Source organism: Giraffa tippelskirchi, chromosome 2 (genome assembly GCF_054371585.1).
Source record: "Giraffa tippelskirchi isolate mGirTip1 chromosome 2, T2T-mGirTip1v1.2.pri, whole genome shotgun sequence".
Classification (NCBI taxonomy): Eukaryota; Metazoa; Chordata; class Mammalia; order Artiodactyla; family Giraffidae; genus Giraffa; species Giraffa tippelskirchi.
Window position 1 is genome coordinate 101,759,179 of NC_137276.1, and position 15,519 is coordinate 101,774,697.

Genomic DNA, 15,519 nt, shown 5'->3' on the forward strand with positions numbered 1-15,519 from the left:
CTTAAAAGTTTAAAATAGTTTCCCCGTCTCTTCATGTTTTATGATATGGCTCACAGTGGATCCTTTCCTTTAATGGGTAAAATGTACCGTATTCCTCTGAAGTGCAGGTCTCCAATGGTGCATGTTGCAAAAAGTCGAACTTTCTCCTTGTCTAAGGTGAAACTGGTGGTCTCAGGCTGTAAAGCCTAGAAGCATTGTCTTGGCTGGTACTATGTCTCTCTGGTTATTCTAACTGCAGGCATTCTGAGAGATGCATAATGAGAGGCATATAGCAGTCGCTCAATAAATTTCTGATTTCCTAACTGCCTTCGGGTTCGATCCCTGGGTCGGGAAGATCCCCTAGAGGAGGAAAAGGCAAACCCACTCCAGTATTCTTGCAGGGATAATCCCATGGGCAGAGGAGCCTGGCAGGCTACAGTCCATGGGATCCTAAAGAATGGGACGCGACTGAGCACACACGCATGCAAACTGCCTTCGGTGAGCAGAGCAGCGTCTGGAAAGGCCGCAGCACAGAAACCGCAGCAACAGAAGTGGAGTACCAGGGGACCCAGGCCAGAGCTCAGTGTGAGGCACGTGCCCGTGGGGAAGTCTTGGCAAGGTAGAGGGAACTGTGAGAAGCCTACTCGCGCCCTCCCGTAGGCACTGACAATGTGCAGTGGCGGGCCACAGCCACATCCCTGAGGCTCGCTGCGCCACGTCGACTCCTTGCCCAGCATCCCCCTGGCAGGATCCTCTACTTAGCCCCGCCCCGCCCCATCCGTTCTGCTCCTCTGGCCCCGCCCTGTCCTTCTTGCCCTCCCACTGGCCCGCCCCTCCTTGATACGCTCGCCCCGCCCCTTCCTGCTGCCCCGCCTCGTCCCTCTGGTCGTGTCCCGCCCCCTCCTGGCACCCTGCTGGCAATTAGCAGCGCCAGCCGGCGCCATGGGTACCGCTTCGTCGCTCGTGAGCCCCGCGGGCGGGGAGGTGATCGAGGACACGTACGGGGCGGGCGGCGGCGAGGCCTGTGAGATCCCGGTGGAGGTGAAGCCCAAGGCCCGCCTGCTGCGCAGCTCGTTCCGCCGGGCCGCGGGTGTGGCGGCTGCGGGAGCCGGGCCGGGTTCGCTGCCCCGTGGAGCGGGCGGCGGCGGGCTGCTAGGGGCCAGCTTCAAGTCTACTGGCTCGTCGGTGCCCGAGCTGGAATACGCGGCTGCTGAGTACGAGCGGCTGAAGAAGGAGTACGAGATCTTCCGGGTCAGCAAGAACCAGGAGTTGTTATCCATGGGCCGCCGGGAGGCCAAGCTGGACACGGAGAACAAGCGGCTGCGGGCCGAGCTGCAGGTAATGCTGTGCCCGGGCACTCACCGGAGATGACCGCGACACTTGGGAACTGAGGCCCGGGGCCGTCTGCCCACCGCCCCGCAGCCGCATGACGGCACTGCCAACTGGACCCTGAACGCCTGACTTCGTCCCTTGTCCGTCTTGTCTCATCTCCAAACCAAGTTTTGAAAGTTAAGCAGAAACTGCTCTGCATTTTACTTTGAGAGAACATACTGCCTTGCGGTCTAAACTGATTCTTTAACAACCACCCCCCCTCCCCTTTTTTTGTTTATCTGTCTTTGGGCCATTCATTCAGACGCCTTGAAGCTATTAGCCCGGGAGAAGGCAATGGCACCCCACTCCAGTACTCTTGCCTGGAAAATCCCATGGACAGAAGAGCCTGGTAGGCTGCAGTCCATGGGGTCGCGAAGAGTCAGACACGACTGAGCGACTTCACTTTCACTTTTCACTTTCATGCATTGGAGAAGGAAATGGCAACCCACTCCAGTGTTCTTGCCTGGAGAATCCCAGGGACAGCGGAGCCTGGTGGGCTTCCGTCTATGGGGTCGCACAGAGTCGGACACGACTGAAGCGACGCAGCAGCAACAGCAAATGCTAGGGGCTTCCCTGGTAGCTCAGCTGGTAAAGAAAAAGTGAAAGTGAAAGTCTCTCAGTCGTGTCTTACTCTTAATAGTCCATGGAATTCTGAAGGCCAGAATACTCGAGTGGGTAGCCTTATCCCTTCACCCAAGGGTCGAACCCAGGTCTCCCGCATTGCAGGCGGATTTTTTTACCAGCTGAGCCATAAGGGAAACCAAAGAATGCTGGAGTGGGTAGCCTTTCCCTTTTCCAGGGGATCTTCCTGACCCAGGAATCAAACCGGGGTCTCCTGCACTGCAGGATTCTTTACCAACTGAGCTATCAGGGAAGCCCTGGTAAAGAATCCACCTGCAATGCAGGAACCCCTGGCTGGATCCCTAGGTCGGGAAGATCCCCTGGAGGAGGGTATGGCAACCCACTCCAGTATTCTGGCCTGGGGAATCCCCATGTACAAAGGAGCCTGGCGGGCTATAGTCCATGGGGTCGCAAAGAGTCAGACACGACTCAGCGACTAAGCACAGAGCAGCACAGCAAATACTAATCTCCAGGGAAGTAGGTCTGCCAGGACCACACAGATACGCAAAAGACTTCGGTGACATCTGTTGAGGCCGCTCATCAAACCCTTCCTAGGAGTTTAAAACCCCGCCCCCCAGATGCAATTGCAACAGGGCAGAGTGCACTAAGGGCTGACAGCTGTTCCAGTCCCAGGTTATTTCTGTTACCAATCCTGATTCCTTATGTAACATTTGTTTTTCCTTTTTCATGTACCTAGGCATTTAAAACACACACTCCCTATATTTATTTAATCCATTCATCAGACATTTACTGAAGACCTGCAGTGTATCAGCCTTGGAGCTAGCAAGAGGAGTGAGACATGGAGCCAAGGAGTGCAGTCTCACAGAAATAATTATCCTTCAGGCCAAACCTTATAAATTGTGCTTTTGTTCTCTTAAAAGTGAGAAAACTGAGTTGTAGTGAAGATTCAGAACTGGTGCAGTATTTCAAAGAAACAGTATTAATTTCCATGGAAAGCTTAATGTTGAGTATCCTCATTTATAATTCAAGCATATTTGCAGGGTTTTTTTCCCAATATATGTTTGAATAGAATAGCAGTATGCAGTTTTGATAACTGGTGAAAAACTAAGTAGACTGTTCATATTCTGAGATATGTAGTATGTATATGAGAGTGTTAGTTGTTTAGTCATGTCCGACTACTCCGTGGACTATATAGCCTGCCAGACTCCTCTGTCCATGGAATTCTCCAGGCAGGAATACTGGAGTGGGTTGCCATTTCCTTCTCCAGGGGATCGTCCGGATCCAGGGATCGAAGCTGGGTCTTCCCACATTGCGGGCAGATTTTTTACCTTCTGAGCCACCAGGGAAGCCCAATATGCATATAACATAATGTAAAATTTGTGAGGCATGCTATTTTTGTTAGAAATAACAAGGTAAATTATTCCAGGCACTTCAAAAAACTTACCAGAAGATACTTCGGGAAAAGGAAAGTGCTTTAGAAGCAAAATACCAAGCAATGGAGAGAGCAGCTACATTTGAACATGACAGAGATAAAGTTAAGAGGCAATTTAAGGTAAATTTCATATGTCTCTATCCCCAAAGTGACAGGGAATAAAAGCAATATATTTTAAAAGTTCATATAATACTGTGATGAGTAAATAGAAGTAAATGATGTAGGAGTCGTGAAAGGTATAAGAGCTAAACTCTTATAAAAAGTAAATACTTTTTACTTTTGAAGTATTTGAGTTGGACCAGATAGACTTGAGATAGTTTCAAAGAAAATGTATGAAAGTGAACATTTTAATAGGGAGGGAGGGGAAAGAAAGTGTTTGTATTAGGGGAGAGCATTTAGAAATATTTGGGGATGTGTCCTTTGGGAGAGCATTACTGGCAATAAGTGTGCATGCTAAGTTGCTCCAGTCGTGTCTGACTCTTTGTGACCCCATGGACTGTAGCCCACCAGGCTCCTCGCTCCATGGGATTCTCCAGGCAAGAATACCGGAGTGGGTAGCCATGCCCTCCTCCAGGAGAGCAATAAGTGGGAGGGGGACAAATTTGCTAAACATCAGGTAGCACACACGGCAGCCCCACACCTTAGACATATCCTCCTGGAATTCCAGTGGGTTCCAGTTACAAAACAGGGATGTAGAGGTATTCACTTTACAAAAGACCAAATGAATTTGGTCCTTACTCAGGGACCAAATGAATGTTGATTTTATGAATGAAAGAATTTTCCCTTAAAAGTTGATGTCACTTTTTGCTTATGGAAAAGGATTTCAAAATTAAAATACATCTTTTAAAGATTTTTAGGGAGACCAAGGAAAATGAAATTCAGGATTTATTGAGGGCCAAGCGAGAGTTGGAGAGCAAACTTCAGAGGCTACAGGCTCAGGGGATCCATGTATTTGATCCTGGAGAGTCTGATTCAGATGACAATTGTACAGATGTTACTGGTAAGTTTATTTCCTATTTATAATGTTTTGAGATATCAATATATTAATAGGTGTAATGATTGTAGAGCCAACTTTGAATCCTTGTACCGATAAGTAATTGCTGTTACAAATAGAGTTGCTCTTTCTCTTTCTCATGTTATGACTGGTCTTTTCTATGAAGTCCATGGTGTAGAAACTGAGGTTCCTTCTATCTTGTTGCTCTGCCAACCTTAACCCATAGCTTCTCTCTCTCTGGTCTAAGGTAGCCCCTCCAAGTCCCATCATATCTATAGTTTAGCTAGATGGAGTAGGGGGATACATTACTTTCCTTGAAAGCACAATCTGAAAGATACACACATTACTCCTACTCATACCTCATTGGCCTATACCTTCCTCAAATCCCATGCAGGCCTATACCTTCCTATACCTAGGAAGATGGGAAAGTGTAATTATTAGTAGGAAAGCCATGTGTGCACATAAAGTTTGGGGTTGTGTCATTAAAGAAAGAAGGGGAGAATGGATGTTGGAGAACAGTTAGTAGTCTCTGTCACATTTTTCCACATAATGGATGTATTCTTTACAGCTATCAGAATATCTACATGATGTTTCATCAAGTGGTTTCCAATACAGTTTTTTGAAATACTTTTAAGTTTTTGTTTTATAATTAAACATATTAAATGTTTTTCTAGAAATAAAGAAGAACTCAGAATCATAGAATGAAAATGTCCTCTATGTTAATAGGAAATAATAATGAAGTGTGATTGACATTGAACAATATTCTATTTTAAATGCCGTGGGAAAATGCAGTCACTCTCCCATTTATAAAAAAACTGTAATTATATTCTTCCAAATTAATGTATTTTGGAGTGAAATATGCCAATTTATAATCCCTCTTAATTTGCATTTTAGTACCATTGAAATCTGACCAGCATTCTGAGACTTTTATTACTAACTTTTGAGGAAAAAAAGGTGAAGAGATTCTTAATGGCTTATTAAGACTAAGACATTAGTCTTAGTGGTTATTTCAGTGTTGACATATGTTAAAATATACAGTGTTTCAAAACTATTATATTCTAATTCTCTTGGCAAGTTAATAAAAACAAGTTAATATTTCCTCCTAGGTGTTTCTTCCTATTTTCATATAAACATGAAGAAGAATGCTTGAGGGAATATTGCTCATTATTTGTCACTTACAAATAATAGTTTTGCCAGAGATTTTCACCCAAATACCAGTTTACTTAAGTTTAGTCAAGGACTCCATGTTATGGCAAATATTACTTATTTTAAAAATATGTGTTAGTAAGTACTCATTAATTCAGACATTAATTTTGTTCCTCTGAGAGGTTAAAGAGAATGTACTCTTTACATCTTTAGCTTATATCCTAATGAATTACCAATATTAATTACTGGTGTGCCAGTAATAGTCTTCCTTTGAAATTCTTCCCTTTAAATTTTACGCTGATACCTAAATCATATGGTTAGAAAAGTTTTTTAGAAATTTTTGTTGGGGAGCGTTTTTAATTCCTCTCTGTTATTCTAATTTCTTTGGTTATTGTATCCTAATTTCTTTTCATCTTTCTCTCTTTAATCCCCTTTTTAAGATTGAGATAACCAAAACTGTGTTAACTACCACCTTAGAACATGACAGAAGTTGGTGGCAAAGTACTTTCAGAATTATTCTTTCGATTTCAAAGTCAAAGTTTGAATATTTGTTGTATTTATAATCTTCTAGTACTTTTTTGGATTAGAAATCCTGTTGAGTATATTTGATAAGGTTTTGAAGTTTCTGGTTGTCATCAGATGAAATCTGCTTTACAGCTGCTGGAACCCAGTGCGAATATTGGACTGGTGGAGCCTTGGGAAGTGAGCCTTCCATAGGGAGTATGATCCAGCTTCAACAATCCTTCCGGGGCCCTGAGTTCGCCCACAGTTCTATAGATGTGGAAGGACCCTTTGCTAATGTCAACAGAGGTAACACATGCCATTTGCTAATTAGCTTAGTTAATGGTAATGACTATTTGTGTACTAGAGTCTTGTGCTGGGAGAACTGCCATCAGCAGAGCATGAGACTTGTTTTCTGGGTGTCTTCCACTGTCAGGAGATTATGTTCTGGTACTTGTCGCTGACCAGGAAGGATGAAGTTACGTAATTCACATCTGGATCAGGTGGTGTCCCCCAGCTTGACTGACCAATAAATTCTAACAACTAAAATTTTGGTCTGGATTTTCATGTATTTTAGTTGAGTAGTGAGAGTTTAATGTAGATTAGCTGAAAAACACTAGTTTTCAGTCTTTTCTTCTGTATCTTTGATGGTGTTGAAAAGTGATTTGTGTGTGCGTGCTAAGTCACTTCAGTTGCATGTGCAACCCTATGGACTGCAGCTTGCCAGACTCCTCTGTCCATGGGGTTCTCCAGGCAAGAATACTGTAATGGGTTGCCATGCCCTCCTCCAGGGGATCTTCCTGAGCCAGGGATCGAACCTGTGTCTCTTATGTCTCCTGCACTGGCAGGTGGGTTCTTTACCAATAGCGCCACCTGGGAAGCCCAGTTTTATTCATTAGCTTTGTATAATTTGGTATTCAAAACAGCTCTTAAGATCTGTTCAGAATTTCAGTACCACAGCAGACCTAAGGTATTATAAGTAGCTCCATTCTTTTCTAAAAACTATGAAATTATTTATCTATTAGCAAAATGAAAATTATTTTTTAAATAATGCATTTTGAATTAGTCAAATATGTCTTAAAATATTCATTCTCACTCTCTTTAGGTCACTTTTCATTTTATACCATTCTTGAACTTTCTTTTTGACTCAGTATATTTCAAGAATAATAAACAAGTAAAACCAGTCTGGGAACATAGGCCTTCCTCAAGTTACAAACTAATTGAACAGCCTATGTGGCCTAGTTCCCTGACATTTGACTGGAGCCATGGGTACCTCAGCAGAGACCACTGGTGACTTTGAGTACTTTAAACCCCAGGATAGAATTTGAGATTAGAGAACTGATTGCCTTCTAATATGTTATTCTAGAAGCTATGTCAGTATTACATGTGAGATAAGATATCATTCTATGATGTCTGTTGTGTTTTTTCAGACTTTCAGAAATCTTATCATATGGTCTTCTAGTAATTCTTTCGGGGAACTTATGGGAAATTTTATTTTCAGATGACTGGGATATTGCTGTGGCTAGTTTATTACAAGTTACCCCCTTGTTTTCACATTCTCTATGGAGTAACACTGTCAGATGTTACCTCATTTATACAGATGAAACCCAGCCCGAAATGGATCTTTTCCTTAAGGTGAGGACATTTATAAATTTTGTATTCACTGATTTAAAATACAAGCTAATATTGTGTTCTGGTTATGATACTACTGCATCTGAACCAGATAGTTTATACATACAAGATTACACCTTAAAGAGTAGGAAGCATCTTGGGCTTTTCTTAAGAAAATGTCTTAGTATTTTCAGTATATTCAAATTAAGTCCTTGGAACTCTATGCTTTTGAATGATTCATTACACATTCTCCATAGTGTTTAGGTGTGCCTGCTTTAGTTAATACCTGCCAGCCCTACTCTTGAATCTGTTTCAGGTTATAACAAAATTTAATCCTTGTCATGGTTTTCAATTTTTCACAGCAGCCATTGTGGTTAATCAAAGGCAGCGGTCAGCAAACAAAAGCCTGTTGGCCGTATCTGGCTTGAAGTCTATTACTGTGTAACCTAGAACTAAAATTGGTTTCTGCATTTTTAAATGATTGAAAAAGAAATCAGAAGAATATTTTGATGTGAAAATCTCGTGAAATTCAAATTTTGTTGTCTATAAATTTTTATTAGAACACAGCCACACACAACATATTGTCTCTGGTTGCTTCACATTAATGGCAGAATAAAATTATAGTGGCACCTAAATGCACCACAAAAACCTCTGCCAAAACAGGCAGTTTCTTAAACTATTATTTGCCATCTGGCTCTTCACAGAAAAGTTGACCAATTACCTTTCTAGCTGAATTTTCAATAAATATGTGTGGCACATGCAGTACCTTCAATATTAACATCCTCCAGATTGTTGATTAATAAGTCCATTTAGCTTTCCTTTTTGATATTACTCAATTTTGGTAAACAGGCAAAGTATTTTTGAAAATCAAAGCTTCTACTCACTAACTGAGTATACATTATTCCCAAATACATGTTGAGGGAATTACTAATTTATTGCATAGTAATAATCAACATTACTAAATTAATTGGTTATCAGTTCAGTTGCTCAGTCGTGTCCAACTCTTTGCAACCCCATGGACTGTAGCATGCCAGGCCTCCCTGTCCATCACCAGCTCCCAAAGTTTACTCAAACTCATGTCCATTGAGTCAGTGATGCCGTCCAACCATCTCATCCTCTGTCATCCCCTTCTCCTCTCGCCTTCAATCTTTCCCAGCATCAGAGTCTTTTCAAATGAGTCAGCTCTTCGATAATTTGTAATAGACCAACATATTTTTATTTTATATCTGTTTGCTTTAGTGTTCATGGCAGACACTTTTTACTATATAAATCTATGGATTTATGCTTGTCACCCTGTAACAATAAACAGAAGTTATTTGTAAGAATAATAATAAAAATATATACCACAGCAAAATAATTTAATACTGTATTCCTATTGTTTTAAGTTTATTATGAGATAAATCATTTTCTGAACTATGAAACAGCCAAGCTGCTAAGCTATTACTATTTTCATCTTATAAAGAAATTTGCCTTTCCTCTTAAAGATTTTTTAAAAATGTGATTATGATCTTTTTAGTTTTAAATCAGAGAATATCCAACATAACCTGTGATAAAGCATGTTTTTTGATTTTAAGTAGTATGAAGCTGACTAGATCTTTAGTTAAATAAGCTGTGCTATCTTATGTTTCAATTTGTTTTTAGGATTACTCACCTAAACTTAAGAGAATGTGTGAGACAATGGGATATTTTTTCCATGCTGTGTATTTTCCACTAGATGTTGAAAATCAATACCTCACTGTAAGAAAATGGGAAATTGAGAAAAGTTCATTAGTTATCTTATTCATTCATTTAACCTTACCAAGGTAAGCTGAAAATTCTATAATTTATTATAGGGGTTAAACTTGTAAATAGAATTAAGTTTGTCAAATGAACTTGAAACATAAGTTCTAATTGCATTCTTTTTTTTTTTAGCTTATTTATTTTTTAATTGAAGGATAATTGCTTAACAGAATTTTGTTGTTTTCTGTCAAACCTCAACATGAATCAGCCATAGGTATATATATATCCCCTCCCTTTTGAACCTCCCTCCCATATCCCTCCACATCCCACCCCTCTAGGTTGATACAGAGCCCCTGTTTGAGTTTTCTGAAACATACAGCAAATTCCCAATGGCTATCTATTTTACATATGGCAATGTAAGTTTCCGTGTTACTCTCTCCATACATCTCACCCTCTCCTCCCCTCTCCCCACATCCATAAGTCTATTCTCTATGTCTGTTTCTCCATTGCTGCCCTATAAATAAATTCTTTAGTACCATTTTTCTAGATTCCATATATATGCGTTAGTATGCAATATTTATCTTTCTCTTTCTGACTTACTTCACTCTGTATAATAGGCTATAGGTTCATCCACCTCATTAGAACTGACTCAAATGTGTTCCTTTTTATCTCTGAGTAATATTCCATTGTTATATGTACCACAACTTCTTTATCCATTCATCTATCAATGGACATCTAGGTTGCTTCCATGTTCTAGCTATTATAAATAGTGCTGCAATGAACAATGGGATACATATGTCTATTTCAGTTTTGGTTTCCTTAGGATTTATGGGTAGGAGTAGGATTGCTGGGTCATATGGTGGCTTTATTCCTAGTCTTTTAAGGAATCTCCATATCGTCTTCCCTAGTGCTGTATCAATTTACATTACCACCAACAGTGCAAGAGCATTCCCTTTTCTCCACACCCTCTCCAGCATTTATTGTTTGTAGACTTTCTGATGATGGCCATCTGACCAGTGTGAGGTGATATCTCATTGTAGTTTTGATTTGCTTTTCTCTAATAATAAGCGATGTTGAGCATCTTTTCATGTGTTTGTTGGCCATCTGTATGTCTTCTTTGGAGAAATGTCTCTTTAGGTCTTTTTCCCACTCTTTGATTGGGTTGTTTATTTTTCTGGTATTCAGTTGTATGATCTGCTTGTATATTTTGGAAATTAATCCTTTGTCAGTTGTTTCCTTTGCTATTATTTTCTCCCATTCTGAAGGTTGTCTTTTCACCTTGCTTATAGTTTCCTTTGCTGTGCAAAAGCTTTTAAGTTTAATCAGGTCCCACTTGTTTATTTTTGGTTTTATTTCCCTTACTCTAGGAGGTGTGTCATAGAGGATCTTGCTTTGATTTATGTCGAGTGTTCTGCCTATGTTTTCCTCTAAGAGATTTATAGTTTCTGGTCTTACATTTAGGTCTTTAATCCATTTTGAGTTTATCTTTGTGTATGGCATTAGGAAGTGTCCTAATTTCAGTCTTTTACATGTAGTTGTCTAGTCTTCCCAGCACCATTTATTGAAGAGGCTGTCTTTTCCCCATTGAATATTCTTGCCTCCTTTGTCAAAAATAAGGTACGTGTGTGGGTTTGTTTCTGGGCTTTCTATCTTGTTCCATTGGTCTATATTTCTGCTTTTGTGCCAGTACCATACTGTCTTAATGACTGTAGCTTTGTAGTATAACCTGAAGTCAGGAAGGTTAACTCCTCCAGCTCCATACTTCTTTCTCAAGACTGCTTTGGCTATTCGGGGTCTTTTGTGTTTCCATATGAATGGTGACATTTTTTGTTCTAGTTCTGTGAAAGATACCATTGGCAATTTGATAGGGATAACACTGAACCTGTGGATTGCGTTTGGTAGTATAGTCATTTTCACAATATTGATTCTTCCTACCCAGGAACATGGAATATCTCTCCATCTGTTTATGTCATCTTTGATTTCTTTCATCAGTGTCTTATAATTGTTTGTGTATACTTCTTTTGTCTCTTTAGGTAAGTTTATTCCTAGATATTTTATTATTTTGTTGCAATGGTGAATGAGATTGATTCCTTAATTTCTCTTTCTGATTTTTCATTGTTAGTGTATAGAAATGCAAGTGATTTCTGTGTATTGATTTTGTATCCTGTGACATTGCTAAATTCACTGATTAGCTCTAGTAATTTTCTGATAGTATCTTTAGGGTTTTCTATGTACAGTATCATGTCATCTACAAACAGGGAGAGCTTTACTTCTTCTTTTTCGATCTGGATTCCTTTTATTTCTTTTTCTTTTCTGATTGCTGTAGCTAGGACTTCTGAAACGATGTTGAATAGTGGTGAAAGTGGACACCCTGTCTTGTTCCTGATTTTAGGGGGAATGCTTTCATTTTTTTACCATTGAGAATAATGTTTGCTGTAGGCTTATCATATATGGCTTTTATTGTGTTGAGGTAGGCTCCTTGTTTGAAGAGTTTTAATCATAAATTGGTGCTGAATTTTGTTGAAGGCTTTTTCTGCATCTATTGAGATGATCATATGGTTTTTGTCTTTCAATTGGTTAATATGGTGTATCACATTGATTGATTTGTGTATATTGAAGAATCCTTGCATCCCTAGAACAAACCCAACTTGATCATGGTGTATGAGCTTTTTAATGTGTTGCCAAATTCTGTTTCCTAAATTTTGTTGAGGATTTTTGCATCTATGTTCATCAGTGATATTGGCCTGTAGTTTTCTTTTTGGGGTTTTTCTTTTCTGGTTTTGGTATCAGGGTGAAGTTGGCCTTGTAGAATGAATTTGGAAGTCTTCCTCTGCAATTGTTTGAAAGGGTTTTAGAAGGATAGGCATTAGTGCTTCTCTGAATGTTTGATAGAATTCTCCTGTGAAACCATCTGGTCCTGGGCTTTTGTTTTTTGGGAGATTTTTGATCACAGCTTCAATTTCAGTGTTTGTAATTAGCTTGTTCATAATTTCTGTTTCTTCATGGTATAGTCTTGGAAGATCGAACTATTCTAAGAATCTGTCCATTTCTTCCAGGTTATCCATTTTATTGCCGTATAGTTGTTCATAATAGTCTCTATAATTCTTTATATTTCTGCATTGTCTGCTGTAACCTCTCCTTTTTCACTTCTAATTTTGTTGATTTGATTCTTCTTTCTTGTGCTCTTGATGAGTCTGACTAAAGGTTTGTCAATTATGTTTATTTTCTCAAAGAACCAGCTTTTAGTTTTATTAATCTTTACTATTGTTTCTTTCATTCCTTTTTCATTTATTTCTGCTTGGATCTTTATGATTTCTTTCCTTCTGCTATGTTTGGGGTTTTTTTGGTTCTTTTTCCAGTTGTTTTAGGTGTAAAGTTAGGTTGTCTATTCAATGTTTTTCTTGTTTCTTGAGGTAGGATTGTTGCTATAAACTTTCCTCTTAGAATTGCTTTTGCTGCATCTCATAGGTTTTGAGTTGTCATGTTTTCATTGTCATTTGTATCTAGACGTTTTTTGATTTCCCTTTTGATTTCTTCAGTAAACCATTGGTTATTTAGAAACATATTGTTTAATCTCCATGTGTTTGTATGTTTTACATTTTTTTTTCTGTAATTGATATCTAGTGTCATAGCATTGTGGTCAGGATGCTTGATATGACTTCAGTTTTCTTAAATTTACTGAGATTTGATTTGTGACCCAAGATTCGGTCTATCCTGAAGAATGTTTCATTTGCACTTGAGAAGAAGGTGTATTCTTCTGCATTTGGATGGAATGTCCTAAAGATATCAGTGAGATCCATTTCATCTAATGTATCATTTAAGACTTGTTTCCTTATTAATTTTGTTTTGATGATCTGTCCATTCTTGTGAGTGGAGTGATAAAGTTTTCTATGATATTACTATCATAGGAGTATAATACATCGTATTATTGTGTTATTGTCAGTTTCATGTCTGTTGGTGTTTGTCTTACATATTGAAGTGTTCCTATATTGGGTGCATAGATATTTACAACTGTTATGTCGTCCTCTTGGATTGATCCTTTGATCATTATGTAGTGTCCTTCCTTATCTCTTGTAATATTCTTTATTTTAAATTCTATTTTGTCGGATATGAGGATGTTACTCCGGCTCTCATTTTCCATTTGCATGGAAAATATTTTTCCATCCTCTCAATTTCAGTCTGTATGTGTCTTTAGGTCTGAAATGGGTTTCTTGTAATCAGCATATAAATGGGTCTTGTTTTTGTATCCATTCAGCCAGTCTGAATGGATTGGAGCACTTAATCCATTTACACTAAAGTAATTATTGATATATGTATTCCTATTGCCATTTTCTTAATTTTTAGTGGTTTTATTTTGTAGATCTTTTTCTTCTCTTGTATTTCTTAACTATATAAGTCCCTTTAACATTTGTTGTAAAGCTGGTTTGGTGGTACTGAATTCGCTTAACTTTTGCTTGTCTGAAAAGCTTTGGATTTCTCCATTAGTTTTGAATGAGATCCTTGCTGGGTAGAGTAATCATTGTTGTAGATTTTTCCTTTTTCAGTACTTTTAATATATCTTGCCATTCCCTTCTGGCCTGCAGTTTCTGCTAAAAGATAGCTGTTAAACATATGGGGTTTCCCTTGTATGTTACTTGTTGCTTTTCCCTTGCTGATTTTAATATTCTTTCTTTGTGTTTAATCTTTGTTAGCTTGATTAGTATGTGTCTTGGGATGTTTTTCCATGGATTTATCCTGGATGTGACTCTTTGCATCTCTTGGACTTGATTGACAAGTTCTTTTCCATGTTGGGGAAATTTTTAACTCTAATCTCTTCAAAAATTTTCTCATACACTTTCTTTTTCTCTTTTTCTTCTATAATTTGAATGTTAGTGCGTTTGATATTGTCCCAGAGGTCTCTGAAACTACCTTCAGTTCTTTTCATTCTTTTTACTTTATTCTGCTCTTCAGAAGTTATTTCCACTATTTTATCTTTTAGCACACTTATTCCTTCTTCTGCATCAGCTATTCTGCATTGATTCCTCCCGGAGTATTTTTAATTTCAATAATTGTGTTGTTTGTCTCTGTATGTTTGTTCTTTAATTCTTCTAGGTCTTTGTTAATTGATTCTTGCATTTTCTCCGTTCTGTTTTCAAAGTTTTTGATCATCTTTACTATCATTATTCTGAATTGTTTTTCAGCTAGTTTGCCTGTTTTCTCTTCACTTATTTGGACTTCTGTGTTTCTAGTTTGTTCCTTCATTTGTTCAGTATTTTTATGCCTTTTCTTTTTTTTTTTTTTTAATATTGTGTTTGAGGTCTCCTTTTCCCAGGTTTCTTTTCTTCCTTTTGGTTTCTGGTCTTCTAAGGTTGGTCCAGTGGTTTGTGTAAGCTTCATATAGGGTGAGATTTGTGCTGAGTTTTTTTTGTGTGTTTGTTTTTTCTCTGATAAGCAAGCCTGAATGAGATGGTAATCCTGTCTGCTGATGATTTGGTTTGTAGTTTTGTTTTGTTTGTTGTTTGGATGAGGCGTCCAGCACAGGGTGCTGCTGATGGTTGGGTGATGCCGGGTCTTGTATTTAAGTAGTCTCCCTTGTGGGATTTCTCACTATTTGATACTCCATAGGGTTAGTTCTCTGATTATCTAGGGTCTTGGAATCAGTGCTCCCTCTCCAAAGGCTCAGGGCTTGATCTCTGGTCAGGATCAAAGATTCCACAAGTGGTTTGTTATGGCATTAAGTGAGATTAAAACAAATACCCAAAAATGAGCATCCAAAGATGAACCCCAGACAAATGGCAGTTACAAAATCAGGTAAATAATAATTAAAATAATGGAATATACACATATACATATACACCCATAAGCGAAATCAAAACAGTCCAACAAAAATAAAGTACAATAGATTGACCCAGCAAACAAAGGAAAACAAAAATTATATCTAATGGTTAAGAACTGAGCTAACTAAAGCACAAACTGGAAAACAAAACTAAAGCAAGGTGCCAAGTGGGGAATAAAGCAATGAAAATAAAACTAACAAAAATGTTGATAGGAAAGGAAAGAAAAGAAAGAAAGAACAGATATACAAACTTAAATAGAGGTAGATAAAGGAGATTTATATACATTAAAGCTTAACTTCAAGGTGAAGAGAACAGTAGGAAAAGCAAACAAAGAATAAATGTAGGAAAATAATAATAGGTTTAAAAAA

General features: G+C 38.6%; 1 protein-coding gene across 3 annotated transcripts in view; it reads left to right on the forward strand.

Annotated features, from left to right (window-relative positions):
- Positions 1-845: 845 nt before the first annotated feature.
- NPHP3 (nephrocystin 3) overlaps positions 846-15,519 on the forward strand; it is a 54,385-nt gene continuing 39,711 nt past the window's right edge. For all 3 annotated transcript variants that reach the window (XR_014076717.1, XM_081569831.1, XM_081569832.1), the window contains exons 1-6: positions 846-1,317; positions 3,359-3,484; positions 4,214-4,364; positions 6,162-6,314; positions 7,507-7,640; positions 9,258-9,418. Coding sequence is in view for 2 of the 3 variants with exons in the window: in XM_081569831.1 (XP_081425957.1) it covers positions 922-1,317; positions 3,359-3,484; positions 4,214-4,364; positions 6,162-6,314; positions 7,507-7,640; positions 9,258-9,418 (1,121 nt within the window). In the remaining variant the exon portion in view is untranslated. The remainder of the gene's footprint in view (positions 1,318-3,358; positions 3,485-4,213; positions 4,365-6,161; positions 6,315-7,506; positions 7,641-9,257; positions 9,419-15,519) is intronic.